This window comes from Mastigoproctus giganteus, chromosome 9 (assembly GCF_048544385.1).
Source record: "Mastigoproctus giganteus isolate SK-2022 chromosome 9, ASM4854438v1, whole genome shotgun sequence".
NCBI lineage: Eukaryota > Metazoa > Arthropoda > Arachnida > Uropygi > Thelyphonidae > Mastigoproctus > Mastigoproctus giganteus.
In genome coordinates, this window is record NC_143583.1 from 165,249,148 (window position 1) to 165,269,804 (window position 20,657).

The 20,657-nt window shown below is 36.6% G+C and overlaps 1 protein-coding gene across 1 annotated transcript in view; it reads left to right on the forward strand.

Moving 5' to 3' along the window:
• Window positions 1-20,657, forward strand: part of LOC150080869 (voltage-dependent calcium channel type A subunit alpha-1-like) — a 1,489,217-nt gene that overhangs the window by 148,044 nt on the left and 1,320,516 nt on the right. The window contains exon 9 of the mRNA XM_090381686.1: window positions 17,689-17,709. Coding sequence (XP_090237812.1) covers window positions 17,689-17,709 — 21 coding nt within the window. The remainder of the gene's footprint in view (window positions 1-17,688; window positions 17,710-20,657) is intronic.

Below are 20,657 nucleotides of genomic sequence, written 5' to 3' on the forward strand. Positions count from 1 at the left end.
TGAATTAAGGCTCGGACAAACTGTTATTCCAGTAGTGTCAGACACAAAATTCTTGGGACTTGTGTTCGATAAAAAGTTGACCTTTCTCGAACATATTCGTCAACTTCGTACAAAATGCACGAGGGGACTGAATATTCTCCGCTCTCTCTCCTCAACGCGTTGGGGAGCAGATCGATGTACCCTACTATGGCTTTACCGTGCACTTGTATGACCCAAATTAGATTACGGGTCCCAGGTATACTCCTCAGCTAGAGACAGTGTCCTTCGATGGTTGGATCCCGTCCACCATCAGGCTATCCGTATCGCTACTGGAGCATTTCGAACATCTCCTGTCCAGAGCTTATACGTCGAAGCAAACGAACCACCGTTATCGCTTCGACGTAAGCAGTTGTCTTTAAACTATGCTCTAAAGTTGAAATCCCTGCCAGACCATCCTACGTGGACATCCGTTTTTGAGCCACGTTGGGAAAACTTATATAATACCCGTCAGACTGCCAACCGACCTTTTGGTATTCGTGTCCAAGAGCTACTCAGAGAGTTTAACATCATGGTAGACAAGGTTGCACAAACACCAAAAGAAATTCTTCCACCATGGCATGCTCATACTCCATCGTGCGACCTTTCCCTTAAAAAATGGGTAAAGTCTGAGACCTCATCATCTGTCTACCAGCAGCTCTTTTCTGCACATCGAGCTGAGAATTCCGACTTCCTGCCCGTCTACACAGATGGCTCGAAGTCTGAATCGTCCGTTAGATCTGCTGTTGTGTTCCCGGACACTATAATATCTCAGCAGATTCTTCCTGAATCCAGCATATACACTGCAGAGCTGCATGCTATAGAGTTAGCCTTGGATCACATTCGAACTTTTCAGTGCCAAAGGTCAATAATATATTCTGATTCCTTGAGTGTATTACAGGCTTTATTATCTCTGAGACACAACTCTCATCCAGTTCTCTCTCGGGTTCAGCAGAAGATACATTCTCTTCATGAATACAAGTTTGAAATTCGCTTCTGCTGGATTCCTAGCCACATTGGGATAAAGGGAAATGATTTGGCCGACACTGCAGCCAAATCAGCAGCTCCCACTAATAATCGTTGCCTGTCAGTCCCCTATACAGACTACAGGCAAATAATACGAGAAAATATATCTTCCCAATGGCAAGAACTATGGCATAGAGAGAGAACAAATAAATTATATCAAATAAAGCCTGTAATTGAAACTGGCAGTCCGGTCTGCGCAGGAATCGGAGCGAGGAAGTTGTTCTTGCCCGACTCCGCATAGGACACACTCATCTGACACATTGTTTTCTGCTGAGGGCGGATGACCCTCCTATGTGCGAGTCTTGCGACACCATTTTAACTGTAAAGCATATTTTAATAGATTGCGTTAATTTTACCGATATTCGCAATGTATATTTTACCGCTTTTACTCATCCGACTGAGCCATATACACTCAGTCAGATTTTATCAGACAACGACCACGTGTCGGCAGTTTTTAAGTTTTTACAAGCTATTAATACATACAAACATATATAAATTGGATCATTTACTTTTAAACGTATACTGCTTTATATATAGAAATAACAATTTGACGAGGTAACCTTTTTAAAGGTTACCAGAATTCATATTTATTGATCTGTTAATTGATACTTGGCGCAGTATAATCTTAGTCGTTTTTGCGCCAATAAAACTAAAATCACTCACTCACTCACGCATTGCCTCATTTAGGCCTGTAGCACGTGGAATATCACATGGTCTTTCATTTTGCTCAAAGTGTTTCACAATTTCATATTTTTTTCTCTATCAACAGAGGTGGACTGGCCATAAGCTTTGCTGGGAAATCCCGGTGGGCCGGAGGCCAGTGTGATTTTGGCCATAAATGCTAGTATGAGGCCACTACAAATTTTCCTGGGTAAGAATTTTTTTACCCAGTCTCCCTCTGTTTATTGATATTGCTTTTCTTTTTCTCTCTGAATCTGTAGTATCTTCGCCAGGACGCTTCCTTTTTACTCATTTTTAAGGAATAAAACACAATTACAAAATGAGGAGGCACGTTTGATACACATAAACAAGGCTGTGCATGTGTAGAAACTGAATAAACAACACTGTAAAGGCAGAGACACTATTAACACCTCACTAGGTCACATTTTACTAAAGCACATTTCTGGGGCTTACTGGCATAAAACAATAAAAACAATTTTCAGTTGCATTTCTGCTAGTGGAATCTGTTATAAACTGATAGTAAACTCGATCTAATTGCATTTGCGATAATACCGATAAGGAATTGTGTGGGTTTTTACGTTATTATGGTGAAATGTGTTTCCCCTTCACTGATATAAAAAAACATAAATACATTTTCTGAATCTTCTCTTCATTCCTATCGTGTTGTGTTCAGTTGGGGTGATTCTGTGTTCGACTGCCATTTCTTGTAAACACAAAGGCGAATCATGCATAAGCGAATTCGGTTCCTGTTATATACAATATCGTTCCCCTAGTTATAAATCGTGTATGATCGAATTCGTGCAATGTAAACACGTGTTATACGAGGTCTGACTGGACATTATTATTCAGAGAGCTGACAAAGGAGATACAGTGGTAATATTCAATAAACCTGGTTATATTAATAAGTTAGTCAGTTGTATCAGATACTTTCACTTATCTTGAAGTCCACCCGGCACTATTTACCAATTTGGTCAATCAATACAATAAAATGTTAACCCCGTATCAAAAAAACTATCACATTACTATGGCTCAGTTAAAGGTATTGAAGGCCAGAACATACAATATTCCTGCCCTTTCTGGGTCAGGTAAAATTACATAAGACCAGCTTTATCCTATTCGGCCTATTGTTTCCTACTCGGAAACAATAGAAACTCGGCATTTTGATCCTTGGCCACACATGTAGATAGCATTATAAAACCCTTTAGACAGGTGGTACAATTTGGGATTAAGAACTACGATACACTATTTAATAACCTTAAGGATTGTAGACTTGGCGGTAATGATAATTTATTCTCACTAGATGTTACCTCGTTATATATGAATGTAAATGTTGTCTACAAATTAGATATTCTTTGGGATATGTTAAATAATAACTCAATACTGATTAATTATATGAAGCCTCCTATTAAAGAAAGCTTTCACTTAATTAAACTCTGAGTTGAAGCCAACTATATCACCTTTTGAGACAAAGTATATAAACAAATTTTTAGTTTGCCAATGGGATTAAGCCTGAGCGGCCTGATATCGGAGATCTATCCCTCAATGATTGAACAAATATATTTGATGCTTTTTCTACCCCATATCACATACTATAGGAGGTATTTAGACGATTTTCTAGTCATTACCGATAGTAGCACTATCCAAGATATTTTACATTTGTTTAATAATATTAATTCTGGACTGAAATTTAAATTGGAGAGGGAGAATACTGATCCTAAGTCATTAAATTTTCTAAATTTCACGCTTACTCGGGATGCGAATAAAATCCAATTTAACATCTATCGTAAACCTATAAACACCAGTATGCTACTGCATTATAACAGCTATCACCCATTCACCTACAAAATATCGATTATCTTTAATCGATTTCTCAATGCTTATAAATATTCAACGACCGAATCTGCTTTGGGCTCAGAAATACAAATATTAACCATCAGATTCTTAAACAGGGGTTACCCACCTGCTACAATAGACAGAATTAGGGTACAAGCTAAGGATATAATGCAAAAAAATAGACCAATCAACAATAGTAATATCAAAAAATACTTTATTTCTGTCCCATATGTTGAACAGTGGCACAAGCAACTAAACAGATTCTTTAAAGATACCGAATTTAAAATTGTAGCTAGGCCAATAGGGAAATTACACACTATATTGAACAATTGCTCAGTCCTCTCTTCATTCACAACACAATTAAATGACCTAGTGAGGTTGTCACAGACATTCTCTTAGATATGCCAGACAAGCTGTACTTGCTACCTGGGAGTCTAAAACGATGATGAAACTGATATTCGGGTGACACTCAAGTCAAGTGGACCCAATTTCGGCGAAGTCTGGATGGTCTGTGACAGCCAAATACTCTGCTTGCACCTTTATGATGGTGGGACTGTTAGTAATCCTGGGTATAAACCCATGCTCAAATAGATGGTGAGTGACCACCCAGGTGTGAACCAACGTAAGCAGGAGTCGAGGTGTGGCAGCCACGCCACATGGAGGAACGCTGCCCTTCTATGTTACTAGGTGGTAGATGACTCTCATCAACCGGTGCAATACCACCACTTTGCTTATGGGAGGCTTGAAGTGGTGGTACCCATGTTCAGTCTCAAGAGCTAAGTTCCGGTCAACACTTCCTATCTCTTCCATCATGCAGTATGATTGATGACTTTTGAGGTTATGATGAAAGTCGTGGCGAGATCCAATATTCCTTACATTTTGAGGGTACAGCTCTAAAACGGTGTTTGCAAGCCGGCCGCTAGTTAGTACACCAGACTGAACCTATTGGTAACTCTCTAGGAGGCTTCCGAATCAGCTAGTGTATAATCTTGCTACCTCTACTCTGCGAGATAGTGACTGGAATGAGTCCGAGTAGTGTGTATGCGGGGAGCATTGTCGAGGCCATGTTATGTCAAGGAGCTGGGTATATTCTTACCATGTGTACGCCATTTCCAAAAATTTCATTACTTCATACTGCAAGTCCCACCCACTTTTTCTTACTATTGAATACACCATGAATTGTCAAACTAATAGAGCAATCTTATCTGCGAAAAGATCTAAACCTCCCAAGCACTTCCTAATTCATTTCACAAATATACATGGTCTTAATTCTAATCTCAACGATGTCCATTTCCACTTGCAGTCTGCCAAACCCCATGTACTTTTTCTGACAGAATCTCAGTTATCGGTTGATTCAACTACTGCTCATCTCAAATGCCCAAATTATTCACTGTATGATTCCTTTTGCCTCAAAGGTGGTACTTGTGCATATGTCCGTTCTGGTATTACCTGTCAGAGACTTGGCAATTTGGAATCTCCTCTCTTTGATCTTCTCTGGCTTAAAATCTCTCTACCTCATTGTGTCAAATTCATCTGTTGTCTCTACCGTTCTCCCAACTCCACTAGTCTCTTGGAGCTCTTTGACTTCCTCTCTATGCAACTTGACTTTCTCCAGTACAACTTTCCTAACAGTGAGGTAATTTTTCTTGGTGATTTTAATGTTCACAACTCCAGCTGGCTTCCATTTTCTAGTCACACCGACCCAGCTGGTCGAGATGCTGAGGCTTTTGCAATTTCTAATGACCTTGCACAGATTGTTCATTTACCTACAAGAATACCGGACAATCCTAATCATACAGCCAATATGCTTGATCTTTTTCTCACAAACAACCCTTCTAAGTACACGGTCAAAGTGAGAAGTCCTTTAGGCACTTCAGATCACAACTTGGTGATTGTCTCTTCTCCAATGGAACCTTTATCTCATGGCTATTCCCAACCTCGTGTTGTTTAGCATTACAAGAATGCACAATGGGATGACCTGCGAGACTTCTTTTCTTCTTTTCCTTGGTCGGATTACTGTTTCGAAACTTCTGATGTCAACGTTTTGCTCAGATTGTGTCAGTGAAATTATTCTTGCAGGAATGAAATCCTTTATCCCACACTCCACTTTAAAATCTCGTCCTTTATCTAAACCTTGGTTTTCCAATAAATGTGGTAAGGCTGTTCAAGAGAAGAATGTTGCATATCATAATTGGCTTGTTTCTAATTCTGCAGTTTCATTTTCTGCCTACACCAAAGCTCGCAACAATTGTAAAGCAGTTATTAATCAGTCCAAATTAGTTTGCACAGGCTAATAGTAGAAAATCTGCTTCTTGCCCTAATGGTAGTCGAGCATTCTGGTCTCTTGCCAAAACTATTGGCCGCAACTTTTGCCCATCTCTGCTCCCTCCTCTGCCCAAACCATATGGTTCTGTTGTCACTTCAGTGAAGAATAAAGCTGACCTGGTAGCATCCCATTTTCCTTCCAACTCATGTATTAATGATCTTGGTAAAACATCTCCCACCATTCCCAACACGCTCCATTCAATGCCTCCTGTGGTCTTCCGTCAAAAGGATGTCAGAAGGATTTTGACGAATCGTGATGCTAAGAAAGCTCCAGGTCCGGATGGTATTTCTCCACTTGTTCTGAGAACCTGTGCTCCTGAACTTACTCCTATTCTTTGCTGCCTTTTTTCATTTTCTTATTCCAAAGGTGTTTTTCCTTCTGCTTGGAAATTTGCTTATATCCAGCCAGTTCCTTAAAAGGGTGACAAATCCCTCCTATCTAATTATCGTCCCATTGCAATTACTTCTACTCTTTCTAAAGTAATGGAGAAATCAATTAACCGGCAACTCTTAAACTACCTAGAAACCTTCCGTCTGATCAACAATCGCCAGTATGGATTCCGTCAGTGTCGATCCACTGGTGATATTCTGGCTTATGATACCCATTTATGGACTAATTCAATGGAAAGGTTCGGTGAAACACAAGTAGTTGCTCTTGACATGTCAAAGGCTTTAGATCGTGTTTGGCATAAAGGTCTTCTAAACAAGCTTCCATCCTATGGTTTGCCAACTGTTTTTAGTAATTGGTTATCCAGTATTCTCTCTGATCGCTCACCGAGGGTGATGGTAAATGACTCTCTGTCTTGTATCTTCTCCACTAATGCCGGTGTCCCCCAAGGTTCAGTTCTTTCCCCCACTCTTTTCCCCTTGTATATTAATGACCTTCTTCCATTGACTGGAAATCCTATCCATAGTTTTTCCGGTGATGGCACATTGCATTCCACTTTCCATTTTGAGAAACCTTGTCCTGCTCAGTCAGCTTCAACTTCTCGAAAATCTGGTACCAATTCCTTAAATGCTGATCTTCAGGTAATTCTCCAGTGGGGCAAAGACAACTTTAGTTGATTTCAATCCTTCTAAAACTCAGTCTTGTCTTATATCTCGCAAAAAGGATTCTTCTGCTCCTATGCTTATCTTTAGTGACATTCCGATTTCTAGGCAAAATGATCTCTTTTGGGGATTACCCTAACTTCTAATCTCTCTTGAAACAAGCACATTACAAATATTGCTTCCTCTGCATCTAAAAAACTTGGTTTTCTCTTTCGCTGTCAGCGTTACTTTTCTTCTAAACAGCTGCTCACTCTGTGTAAATCGCCAAATCTGCCCTGCCATGGAATATTGTTCCGCATCTGGGCTGGTGCCCCCAAAACCTCTCTCAGGCTTCTTGATTCCATTCAGAAGAGGGCAGTTAGATTAATTAATGATTCATCTCTAACAGAGTCTTTCCACTCGATGTCCTATAGACGTACTGTTTCTGCTGCATGCCTCTTCTACAGATACTTCCTTGGGCACTGTTCTTCTGAATTGGCTTCTATAATTCCCGCTCCTTCTCTCAAAACAGTCTGAACAGGTGCCGCCACCAGTCGACATCAATTTACTGTCCAACTTCAAACTCACAGAACCTACTTTTCATCTTTCTCGTTTCTTCATTCAACTGTCATTTTCTCGAACAACCTTCCTTCTTACGTATTTCCTGAAAATTTCAGTCTACAGAAGTTCAAGTCCAATGTCAATAAATATCTTCTTTCGTCTTCTCAACCTCCAGCCCAAGCATGGTACTAAGTACTGTAGTTTCTAATACCTTTTGTGTTTGGGGTTTACATAAAAAAAAAAAAAATACAACATTTCTTGTGGTGATTGCAACCCTTCTTATCAGGGTTCTACGCGCTTTCCTCCTAATTTTCGTGTTAATCAACATGTGGCCTCAGTTTTTGCTTCTCATTCAGCAGCGTCAGAATTAGCCTTTCATGCCGTTAATGAAGAACATAGTTTTTTTTTTTTTTAACGAGGGCAAAATACTTAGTGTCCAACGTAATTGTAAGAGACTATTAATTGCATAAACTGTCAAAATTAAATTACATGAGAATTCTGTTAATGTTCGCTGGCCATATCTATTCTTTGACTCATGGTCCTTTATGCACATGCACAAAGACAAATAATCCCTATTTAAGTTCCATGCTTACCCCTATTCAGTACACCAAATACGGAGGAAGCAGAAAGGTTAGGGAATGACCACTGCACCAGAGCAATATGGCGTTAGTTGCTAATGTTTCTAAAAACCAAATAACAACCTATTCAGTAATTTTCATTCCTGTGATCAGACATGTGGTCGAAAAGCATTGTCAGCTTCAGGAAGGAAAATCGTTTTGAATTTTTGTCTTTAAATTAATTTTTTACTTACAATACAATACAATACAATTTTATTTATCAAGAGAATTCGTTTACAATAAATGAACTTGTTAAGAAAAGTAAATTTCTTGACAACAAGTTGTAATTCTTCCTTTACAACAGTTTTGTACAAATTTGTTATCTTACAGAAAAGACTATGAAGTCACTACACATAGTATATTCCTCACTGTAAACAGAGGTAGTAGTTTATCTGCATATCAATTCTAATCTACTGTGTCATTGAGTATCAAGAATTTTCTTATTAGGAATTTTAATTTGGAGATGGGGTAACTTCTCCTGAGCCTGAAATCAATGCTAGCCAACAAGTTGTTTATTATATTCATTGTGTGCCTATCTCCAAATCTATTTAGTATCCTAGGGTGAGGCAAAGTAATTGCTTTTGGGTTCCTTAAATTTTGTGAGACATTTCTTTGCAGATTCGACTCTTCAAAAATAGTGTTAAGATTTTTTAAGAATAGATTTAACTTCAGTTTTTGAACTGGATACAGTATTTTATGTTTCAACAAAAATTGCCTTCTCTTGTTCAGGTCATTCCAAGAGTTTGTCCCCATTAAAAGTTTCAGAATCCTATTCATTAAGTTGTTTATTGCCCTTATTTCTGTTTTATTTGCCCGTGCCCATATATTTACTAAATAATCAAGTTGGGAGTCCACTAATGCATAAAATAAGGTAACTTTTGTTCTAAGATTTAACTTATTCTTAGTGTAGTAGAAAAAATACACATAAAATCTCATTTTTTTGTACAAGTTTGTTATATGCATTACCTAACTTAGACTGTAGTCAATCCATAACCCAAGGTAACAATGATTTGAAACTTCTTCCACAGTTAGACATTTGCAATTCTTGAAATTCTGATCATGTAGGCAATCATGTTTGTGCAATTTGATAGAGGGTTGAATGTCCAAGGTTTGATGAGGAGGTGTTATTACCAAAAATTTTGTTTTTTCAAAGCTGAGTGCTAATTTATCATCGTGCAACGAAGTTTGTAAATGTATTGCATCCTGTTGTAAATCATTTGCCATTTTTGTTAGGTTCTTTCCTATTGTATATAAGATTATATCATCTGCATAAATTTTTATAAAGGAGTTCTTAATTACTTCGAACTCCTTCAGCATGAGTGCCCTGAGGTACTCCTCTCTTTACCTTATAAGATTTTCCCTTTGTATTTTCTACTTCTACTGTTATTTTTCTCTTGGTTAAGTAATTTGCTAGGAGTTGATTGAGTCTTCCCCTTATATCATATTTCAGTAATTTCTTTTGCAATATTGGGATATCAATTAGGGCATATGCTTTGGTCAAATCTATAAATAAAATCAATATGAAGTTATTGTTGTTTAAATGTAAGTTTAGAGAGTCTACAAGTTCTCTAATAATGTCTGTGTGCTCTTGCTCTTCTGATATGAGAATAGAGAGTTGTTTAACAGTCCATATTGATGTAAATATTTGCTTATATGGGAAAATATATAATTTTATATTATCTTATTTAAAACTGACTGTATTGTTATTGGTCTATAATTGCAAAAGTCATCAGGTGGTCCCTTTTTATATATAGGAATTATCTTAAATGAGAGTAAATTTGTAGGATAGCTGCCCGACTCTAACATCCGTGCTATTAGCTCTACCAAGAGAACTGAGAACTGTTCTTTGTTTCTCTTTACCTCGGTTACTGTAATACAGTCCAGTCCATAAGATTTCTTGTTCTTTAATTGTTCTATAATTTGAAGAATCTCAGTATAATGTGGAGCTAAGACTACACAAGAGTTCATTATCTGAGGAAGCCTATCTTGTTGAGTAAAGGAATCTTGGCAATAATGTATTAAATATCTGTTGAGATCTAATACAGCTTTGGCAAACCTATTTGCAGCCTCATATTGTTTGTTTGCACCAGAAATCTGTTCTACTAGTGTTTTAATTTGGTTTCTCCTTGACTTTTTCTTCCATGTACTTAACATGTTATTTATAATGCTCCATTTATCCTTTTGTGTTATCTGCTTATCCATGAAAAGATGATTGTAATAACTGTTTTTTTGCTTTTTTATCATACCTGTCACTTTATTTCTGAGTGTTTTATAATTGTGATAATGTTCTTTCTTTGATGGACAATTTCTATACTGCCTGAAATATTTATTCCTTTGTACCATTAGTTCTATTTCTTTAGTCATCCAAGGTTTCCTAAGCTTAATCTTGCTACTCCCAGTGTTTGTGTTGTTGGCTGTGTGATTAACTTTTGTCTCTGTATTAAACCTTGAATTGTTTATAATAATAATAATAATAATAATAATAGTTAATAACTTAATAATAATAATAGCCATAATCTAATTTATTATGGTACTCACCTTTTTGTGATCTGCATTTGATGTTAGAATAAAATGGATGATAGAATAAAACGGAAGGCCAATCTTGGCCTTCTGTTTTCAATCATATAACTTCAACTGTTCCAATTTCAACATTGACAACCAAGGACGAAGATGTGCAATTCTACTTCGTTGCGCATATTTTAATTCTGTTTTTAAATTCTAACTTATTCACGCTAACTTAAATTTAAAATTATCATCCATTTTATTCTAATATCAATGCAGATTATAAAAAGGTGAGTACCATAATAAATTAAATTAAGCTATGCTATTATATTGTGTCAGTTATAAATGGTACTTTAAGAGATCTACAATTTTCGAATTAGCAATAAGAGCTTAATTGTAAAGTAAATTGTGAAGTAATGAAGTAAAAAATTTAATTTTTTATTTAATTTTTAATTGCTTTAAATTGATTTTTAATTGTGTTCATTTGATTTTTAATCATTGTTAATGATTTCTTACTGTAATGTATGATTTTCGATTTTTTTTTAATTGTTTTCGTTTTAATTTCTGGAGAGTATCATACAGAAGTGTTCTTCGTATCATACTGAGGTAAACTTCTCTTATTCTTTTACAAATATTGATATCAACGTATTGAGAATTATAAGCTCTGGTTCATACTAGCACAATATATTGTATTTCCTGTTTCCCTGACAATTGTATCACCAATAATAACTAGCTCCTGTGGGACCAGCGCATTCTGCCTTTAAGATTGCCACCACGTTGCCTGTAGCACGGTATTGAGTTGGATATCTGAGAGATTGATGGATCCCCCAATTTAATTCCTTCTAGATCATCTGTCCTATTCCTCAAACATCTCATAGATGCTCCTCTGAATGCTGAGTTGGTGCCCGATTTCTTTAAACTCTCTGCACCTAACATACACAACGACATTCTCCTTGGCTAGATCATGTCCTGTTCCAGAATGGTCCAACATAAGTTTCACTAGTTGCACATTTTTTTAGACTGTGCTGCATTGGAGAATCGCCCCCTTGGTTCTCCACCGATCCACAGCACTCCCCCTACTTTGTGCCTAATGTTTTGCTGCTCTGTTCTGGAGCATGATTTCCATTTATATTCAATTTAATTGTTTGACAATGAAATGTAATAAGATTAATAAATTGAATTGATCAATTGGCACCACTACACCAAGCTACTAGATTCCTAAATGCTTTGCTATACCATATGAGCTAATGTACTCTATTACCTGATAATTTAACAATGGTGGCAATTTTCGAACAGAAAAAATTCTACGAATACTAAGTAGTCATTATCCACCTTTCCAGCCTTTGTATCATCTCCAAAATTAGAAATTAAGTCTGATATATCGTCATCAGTATCATTAATAAATATTGAAAACAGCAATTGAACCCAGGGGACTCCACTAATAACATTAGTCCACAAAGAGCAGTGTCGTTTGAAACCACTGTCTTCTTCCACTCAGTCATCCCTTTATCCATTGAAGTAACTTGCCCTTGCTACAGTGTTCCAGTTTGTACAGTTTTTATTGCACATAAAAGTCTGTGCAATAGTATCAAAAGCCATTCTGAAATTCAAATGTATGATATCAAAATATTTTTTGTATCCAGTTTCTTAATTGCTGTATGATAGTATCCAATCAAATCGGACTGAATAGACTGCCTCAATAAATCCATGCTGTGACTGCAGTATAATTTCATTCCTGTCTGATGGTCTAGCATTACTTCTGTAACCAGTGATTCCATTATTTTCCTTGGAACAGGTGTTAAGCTAACAGGACTGTAATTAGTCATGTTGCATTTTGATCCCCCTATGTTAATTCAGAATACATTTTCATATCTACAGTCCATAGGGAACTTCCTGAATCCACTGATTCTCTCTTAATTAGGGCATGGGTTTGCTTACCTAATTTGCTGCTTCCTTTAATATATTTGGATAGATCTCATCCACTCCAGGCACCATTTTTATGTTTATCTTCAATGAATTCTTTTCCATTTTCCTTTCAATTATCCCAAAATTATTGAGCTCCTTGTTAGAGTTTGATAAACTTCTGGCACCCCTTTCCCTAAATAGTTCCTCATGTGTGATTGGAGATGCAAAATACGTATTCGGTTTATTAGCAATCTGAATTGGTTCATGTATGGTTAACCCACTGACTTCAAGTGGCCCAATGTGATTAAACTCCCTTCCATCTACTGTTAATATAAGCACAGAACACTTTGCTACTCTTCTTTTACATTCTTTTCCAGTGACTTCTCATTGTATGCCTTGACTTGATTACAGACTAAATTATATATACAATACTTTTCTGTATTACCTGATAATTTATATGCATTCCACACATTTTTCTTCTCTGCCACAAGTTCATCTGTCATCACTTTAGGTGTAAGCTTTGAACAGTATTTCTTAGTTGGTATGAAAAGCATTGTTGCTTCTATGATTGATTCCCTGAATGCTTCCCATTTAGAATTTGCTGTTTGTACCATTATCAGTTGGTCTCACTGCACAGAATTTTAAAACTGTCTGATTCCACTGTAATTGCCCTTACAAAAGCAAAATCCTTTCCCTTTGCCCTTGACAGCAGTTATTTCTTTCATTACATTCCACATTAGTACACTGTGATCACTGTCACCGTGTGGGTCTTTTATTTTTGTATTCTTAATCATGACACATCACTGCAGATAACCAGATCAGGAGATTGTTTCCTCATATTGCATCTCTAACATCCTGTTATAGAAAAGAGTGATCCAATAAACTTACAAAACTCTTGCTATTGTGTGAACGATCAACCCACAAATTCCAGTCAACATCTGGAGAATTAAAATCCCCCATTGTAATACATTCTGATTTACTGGCCCATTTTTAAAGTAATACCTGTTTACTTGAAAAACTATTTCAGAAAAATAGCTGTTTGATAAATATACCAAACAGCTATATTTCTGTATAGCTGTTTGGTTTACTTATCACAGTGATTAGGCCTTTGCACACTTCTACTCTCATTTTTGCTTTTCCAGTGCTTATGTCACACCAAATTAATTCAGTGTGCACTGATCACAAATTTTGACTGGATGCACTGCCTTAGATTTATTATGCTTCTTAACTAACAGCATAGCCTCCACTTCTCCTGTTGTGACTGACCTTCTTGTATACATTGTACTTCCCATATTCAAATTTGCCATTGCTTATGTCTTAGTAACTATTAATATATAACTTTTTATCTGTGTTATATAACTAACCCCAGGGGCTCCCATCTGGTGAGTATGGGCTTGGCACACCCAGGGTCCTCAGCTGGATATCATCATTCATCTCTTTCTTGGTGATTCTCTTCTACTTTTAAGTCTCTCTGTCAGGAATTTTTTTTTTTTTAGCTGGTGCAGCATAACCCTGAAGCTTTCTTGCACCATATAGCTAATAAAAATAAACTTATTGCTTTGTATTATGTAACTTTTTACTTTGTATTATATAACTTTTAGCTATATATTAATAATTGCAAAAATTTAGAGAAAATAATCTGCATTTTTAGGCAAGATGAAAGCTTTAAGGAAGAAATGTGTTCATTATTAGTATTAGTAATGGAAATTTATCTAAAAAGCAATCTTATAGAGATTGACTTGTCAAATAGTGTCCCGTGGGTTACTTCTGGCCTGTCAGGGTTTTTGAACTGGCACTCCAGTTAGTAGCTGAAGAGTATGGAAATTGCTGAAAAAATGGGACAAATGTAATAAATATGGATTCATTTTCATAGAATTTATTTTGAATCTACTGCCATGCTGAGAACAGCTGAGTTGCTGTAATTACTGATATTACCACTGGAGCATTGTACCTCTCTGTCATGATGAAAGTTGCTTACTGAGAGCTGATATCTACATGGTTGCTGATATAGCTATTTTATAATTCAATGTAAATGCTTGAAATCCAACCATTTTTCAATACTAGAGTAACTTTTAAAAAATGGAAATTTTTTCTTTAAGAATACCTGAAATTACACGGTAGCTACTTTTAAAATTAACTATTCATATAAATGAAACAAAACGAATTACACCCATATATTTTTTTTTTATCTTTATCAGGTGATGACATTGTGTTTTACATGCATATTTTGTGGCTGAGTTCATGCAAACTGTAATATAATTACTTTATTTATGCATTTTCTGTGAAGATTTAATTACATTCTTTTATTTTTTTTATTGTTTTTATTAAATTTTTGCCAAAAATGTTGAGAGTAGAAATCATCAGTTTAAAACAGAATGGACAAATAACTTTTGTTTCATACTACTTAATAATTTACCCATGTGTTCAACTATAATGAATCCTGTCAGTTAATGTATGTACCTGAAAAGACAGTATGAAACCAAATATAATGATTTTCATGTAGAATTTCCCCTACATTTGAAATCCAGAGAAATTAAGCTAGATAACCTAAAATTGCCATACAGACAGGCCAGTGTAATATTGTGTGGACCTTCTGCATCACAGGAAAAATGTTCAGAAGCTTCTTTGAAAGTATCCTGGATTCTAGCTAAAAAAAATGCTAACCTTTGCTCATACTAAGGTGCTGCAACAGTGCAGATTAGAAACAGTAAAAGTTATTGAACAGGGAAGAAACAATTAAAAAGTTTCAAAATATTCCTTTATCAAATGATATCACTATAAGATGCTGTCATGAACTTGTAAAGAACGTAACTGATCAATCATGTGCTGAAATGTTTGCATGCAAATACTTTTCGTTAGCCTTAGATGAAACTTGGCATTTTGCAGATATAGCCCAGCTGACAGTTTTTGTGTGATTCTTAATGGCAGTGTATTTGTTGAAGATTTGTTGGGACTGATAGCTCTGCATGGCAACAGGAGAAGTGATCTGTAATTGAAGTTTTAAAATTATTAACTTCCAAAGAATTTTGAAATAAAGATGTGCTTTCCATTACAACAGATGGAGCTCCAGCCATGAAAGCATTAGGTTTGCTGGCAGGCTTAAAGAAACAAAACCGTCTTATTTTATAGCACTGTATTATACATACTGTAGCACTGTGTTCAAATCTGACTGGGGACCTTTCAATTTTTCCTGATTGAAATGATTAAATTTTTAGTAAATTTTCTGTGATCAAAATCGGCACTGTCACACAAAATCAGCACTGTCAAATGATGTTTATTTTGAGTTTCCTGACTGGGTTGCTTAAAACAATGTGACATAGTTAAGCAAGGGAAGAATGCTAAAAAGGATTTGTGATTTAAGAAGTGAAAATTTGAGTTTTTTGCAGCAGATTGAAGACAGTGATAAAACTAAATATTTTACTGATATTTTGCAGGATGCCCATCATCTTTCTAATCTTGGTTGATGTTTTTTCTTACATTAATGATCTAAACATTCGTTTCAAAAGGAAAAGGTGAAAAAAACATTAGTGAACTCTAATTAGTGAGTCTACCTTAAGTTTCAAAAAGAAAGTTAGAGCTTTTCATTCAAGATGTTAGAAGTAATGAATTTATTTTCTTTCTTACTTTTAAAAATTTTCAAGATGAAGTAACAAATATGTGTGCAACTGATATAATATTAGAATTCTGAAATAAACTGAAAAGTGAGTTTGATCATAGATTCAAAAATGTGGAAGGCAAACAGTGTGCTATAACTTGCTGCCGACCCTCTATCAGTAGAAAGCACATCTGAATAGTTTGAGGCTCAGTTTAAATTGGAAATGTGTGAATTTACAACAAAATCAACTATTATTGAATTAAGTAAGTCTACTCACTACACAAAAATTTGGATAGATCTACATACCATTAACAAATATCCTGAAATCACAACAATGGCTATAAAAATTCTAACAATGTTTGGTTCAGCCTGGATTTGTGAAAGTACTTTTAGCTTATTAACATTCATTAAGTCAAGATAAAAGAGCTCGCTTACTGATGAAAATACGGAACACTTCCTGCGATTCGCATGCATAAGCTATGAGCCTAACTACAAGGATATGATGAGGGACTGAAAGTATCACTTTTCTCACTGACTGATGACTGGCCTGCCAGAGATTCAACAGTGAAGGTTAGTGGCCATTTACTTAATTAAATTGAGAAGCCTGGTTATAGAGCATCAGCCAAAAAAAATAATAAAAAATCCTACCCCATCACTCATCTACCCCTCCAAAATTTTTTCTACTTCCTTTAATTTATTCATACTACTCACTCCTACAACAACAGCAAATGGAAGTTTGTTCTAACAATCAACCATCTGCTGGCTGAAGCAAAACTTCTGCACATCTATCCTGCAACCATCCTTGCTCAGTTTGAATTTTTGCACCCTCATGTGACTTGTGTGAGCAAGAGGATGGATTCTGGTAACATTGAGCTTACTCAATCCATTCAAGACCTTAAACACCTCATTTCGATCTCCTAGCAGATGCCTAATCTTTACGCACTGCAGTTTTCAAAACTGAATCCTTTTTTGGAAGAGAACCCTTTTGTTCCCTTCCCAGAGGTTGTCGCCATTCTTTGTACTCAATCCAGCATATCTACAACCTTTCTAAAATGAGGCCTCCAGACCTGTATGCAGTACTCAAGATGATGCCTAACCATTACCTTATTCAGTGGGATAACCTCTTTGTCCCTGCTATCCTTATCTTTCACTGCAGAGTCCAATGACTGAGGGTCTAGAGCACAATTTGGAGTTGCCTAGGCTTTGAGGTGAAATTAAAGTCGTGGTATATTATTTTAGTTGGGGATGCATGTGTTTAATTTAGGATCCAGTTTGCTAATGGCCTTGTCCTTTCTGGTGCATAAAGTGCTCTTTTGGTATAAACACACTTGGTATCTTGCCCATGCCAGATCCAATGCTTTTAATGATATTTCATCAGTATTGTTTCATTAACAGGAATACATCATTATTCTGATTTTGACCTCAGTTTATCTGAAGGTTGTTTTGTATATTTTAATGATAAGTAGTTATGCGAATTCTGATAATTTATACAAGTGTAATCATGATAATGAACACTAATAGAATGATCTTTCCTGACTAAAAAGTACATTCTTTATCTTTTTATGGCATCTCTCCTGCAACCAACCCTCTATACCGTAGCTAAGAAGGGAAAACTAAAAGGTAAGACATCCTTTTTTCTCTACTCATTAAGTTAGTAGAGTAGAATAGTGACAATGGAAAAGTAAAGTAGCTTTTTGAATTATTAGATAACTTGCATGCAGTGATTTTTCAATATTTAATGTGCACACTTGGTGCACATAAGGGTATTTTATATTATAAGAATTTCTTGGTACATGCAACTAGCATCTCTACTGGGACCGAAGTAGATTTCTTCCCGTCCAAACAGTAAAAATATTTAATAAGGGGTCTTCTAATATGACTGTCTTGAATAAAAGCATATAGTTCATTTTTCACAAATTTGTTTTATCATCCATTGTACAAACGAGGCTTGGGATTGAGAAATTGTTCCAGTGAATTTATGTAATTTACAGGTATAACATACTGACTGACTCAGTGGTTACCAAATATGAATGCAATCCAACCTAAATCATTGAACCTTAAATATGCTGAGGGGTTTGAAATAACACCCCAAGGGACTACTTTTGGTACATGTATCCTTTTTATGAAATTGAGTACTTCTTCAGTAGCTCTCATTGGCAGAATCACCTTCCTCCCCATACTATGTGGGAAAAGACCTGACTTTGAATCCCATCAATGATGCAAGTAATTTTTATGGGCCTTTTTTATAATGTGACTCAGTAATCCTTTCTCAGGAAAGGGTAGCGAAAAACCCGAGCTTGGAACGTTGGGTTTTTTGTCGAGCTAACAGCAAATTGACCTCAGAACACTCAATTTACAGATATATTATATATGGCCTAAGTTGCTGATGCACCTAAAACCCTACAGCAGCAACATAACTTCTTTGGTAACGGCATCTCGTGTTCTTACCATTCAGTTTTCAATGTGTTGAGGTTTTTAGCATTAGCATTAGTAGAGGCATTTGATGCAAGAAAGCAAGCTTATGCAGCATCAGCCAAAAAAAATAATAATAATAAATAAATAAATAAAAAATAACCACTTCCACTTCATCCCTCTGTTCGTTCGAAATACCTGTCCAGCTGAGCCTTAAACTTATTTAGGCTATCAACTTCCACGACAAGGGATGGAAGTCTATTCCACCAACCAACCAACCACCCGCTGGCTAAAGGCAAATTTCCTCACGTCTATCCTACATCTGTCTTTTCTCAATTTGAATTTATGCCCTCTCAGGTGATTATTCTGAGCAAGAGGAAGAATCCCATCAGCATTGAGCATGCTCAAACCATTCAAGGCTTTATACACCTCTATCAGATCACCTCGCTGGTGTCTAGTCCCCAGACACTGTAATTTGCAAAACTTAAGCCTTTCTTCGTAAGAGCACCCCTCTGTTCCATTCACTAATCTTGTTGCCCTTCTCTGTACTCGTTCCAGCATCTCTACATCTCTCTTGAAATGAGGCCTCCAGACTTGTATACAGTACTCTAGGTGTGGCCTGACCATTGCCTTACACAAGGGAATAATCACCTCCTTATCCTTGCTAGAAAAATTCTTATATATCATCGACAATACACCAGGAGCTACTCTTGCAGCCCATCTGCACTGCTCAGAGAACTTCATATCTGCCTGCACAACCACCCCCAAGTCCCTTTCATTCTCTACCATGTCAGTGTAGTACCACAGACTTGATACGTTGCTCTGGGGTTGCTGTTTCCCATATGCAGTACTTGACATTTGTCAATGTTAAACTTCATTTGCCGCCTCTCAGCCCATCTGCTCAACCTTTCCAGATCCTGTTGCAGTAGCATAGTGTCAGTAGTGTCCTTGACAACCCTGCCAACCTTCATATCATCTGCTTACTTGGACATTAAACTTGATATACCATCATCAATATCATTTATAAATACAGAAAACAATAATGGACCCAATACTGAACCCTGAGGGACTCCACTAATAACATTAGTTTACGATGAGCAGTGTCCATTGATTACCACTCTCTGTCTTCTTCCCCTCAACCACCCCTTTATCCATAGCAGCAATTTGCCTCCAATGCTACACTGCTCCAATTTGTGCAGCAGTATCAAAAGCCTTTCTAAGATCCAAGTATATAATATCAAAGTTATTCCCTGCATCCAGTTCTTTTGTGACTGCATCATGGTATCCAATCAAATTGGTCAGGCAAGACTTCCCCTTAACAAAACCATGCTGTGTCTGAGCTATAATTGAAGTCTTGTCTAGATGATCCTGCAGTTCTTCTGTAACCAGTGCCTCCATTAATTTTCCAGGAACAGAAGTTAAACTAACAGGTCTATAATTACTTGTGTTGCCCTTTGATCCTCCTTTGCGAATTGGGATCACATTTGCACATCTCCAGTCCATGGGTACTTCCCCTGAGTCCAAGGAAGTTCTCATAATTATGGCTAAGGGTTTGCTTACTTCCTTTGCTGCCTCCTTTAATATAACTGGATAGATCCCATCCACCCCAGGTGCCTTTCTTGTATTTATCTCAACAATTTGTCCTCCACTTTACTCTCAGTTATTACAAGATTCTCTAGCTTACTGCCAGAGTTGAATACACCTCTGGCATTCCCCTCGCTGAATAACTCCTCATGTGTGAATGTCAATGCAAAATATTCATTTAGTTTGTTAGCTACCTGAGCAGGATCATCAACAGTTGACCCATCAATATCAAGTGGACCAATCTGATTCATCCCCTTCCTTCTAGAGTTTACATAAGTAAAGAACTTTTTGCTGTTTTTCTTTGCATCCCTTGCCAAAGATTTCTCGTAATCTGCCTTCGCCTGCCTAACCTCCTTTGTAACTTGGTTACAGATCAACTTGTATCTATCGTAGGCTTCTGTGTCACGTGTTAATTTGTATGTATCCCATGCATTTTTCTTATCTGCCATATGTCGCATTAGTTCATCTGACATCCACTTAGGCCTAAACCTTGAAAAATATTTCTTATTTGGTATGTAAAGCCTAGTAGCTTCCAAGATAAGTACTTTGAATGCTTCCCATTTTGAATTTGC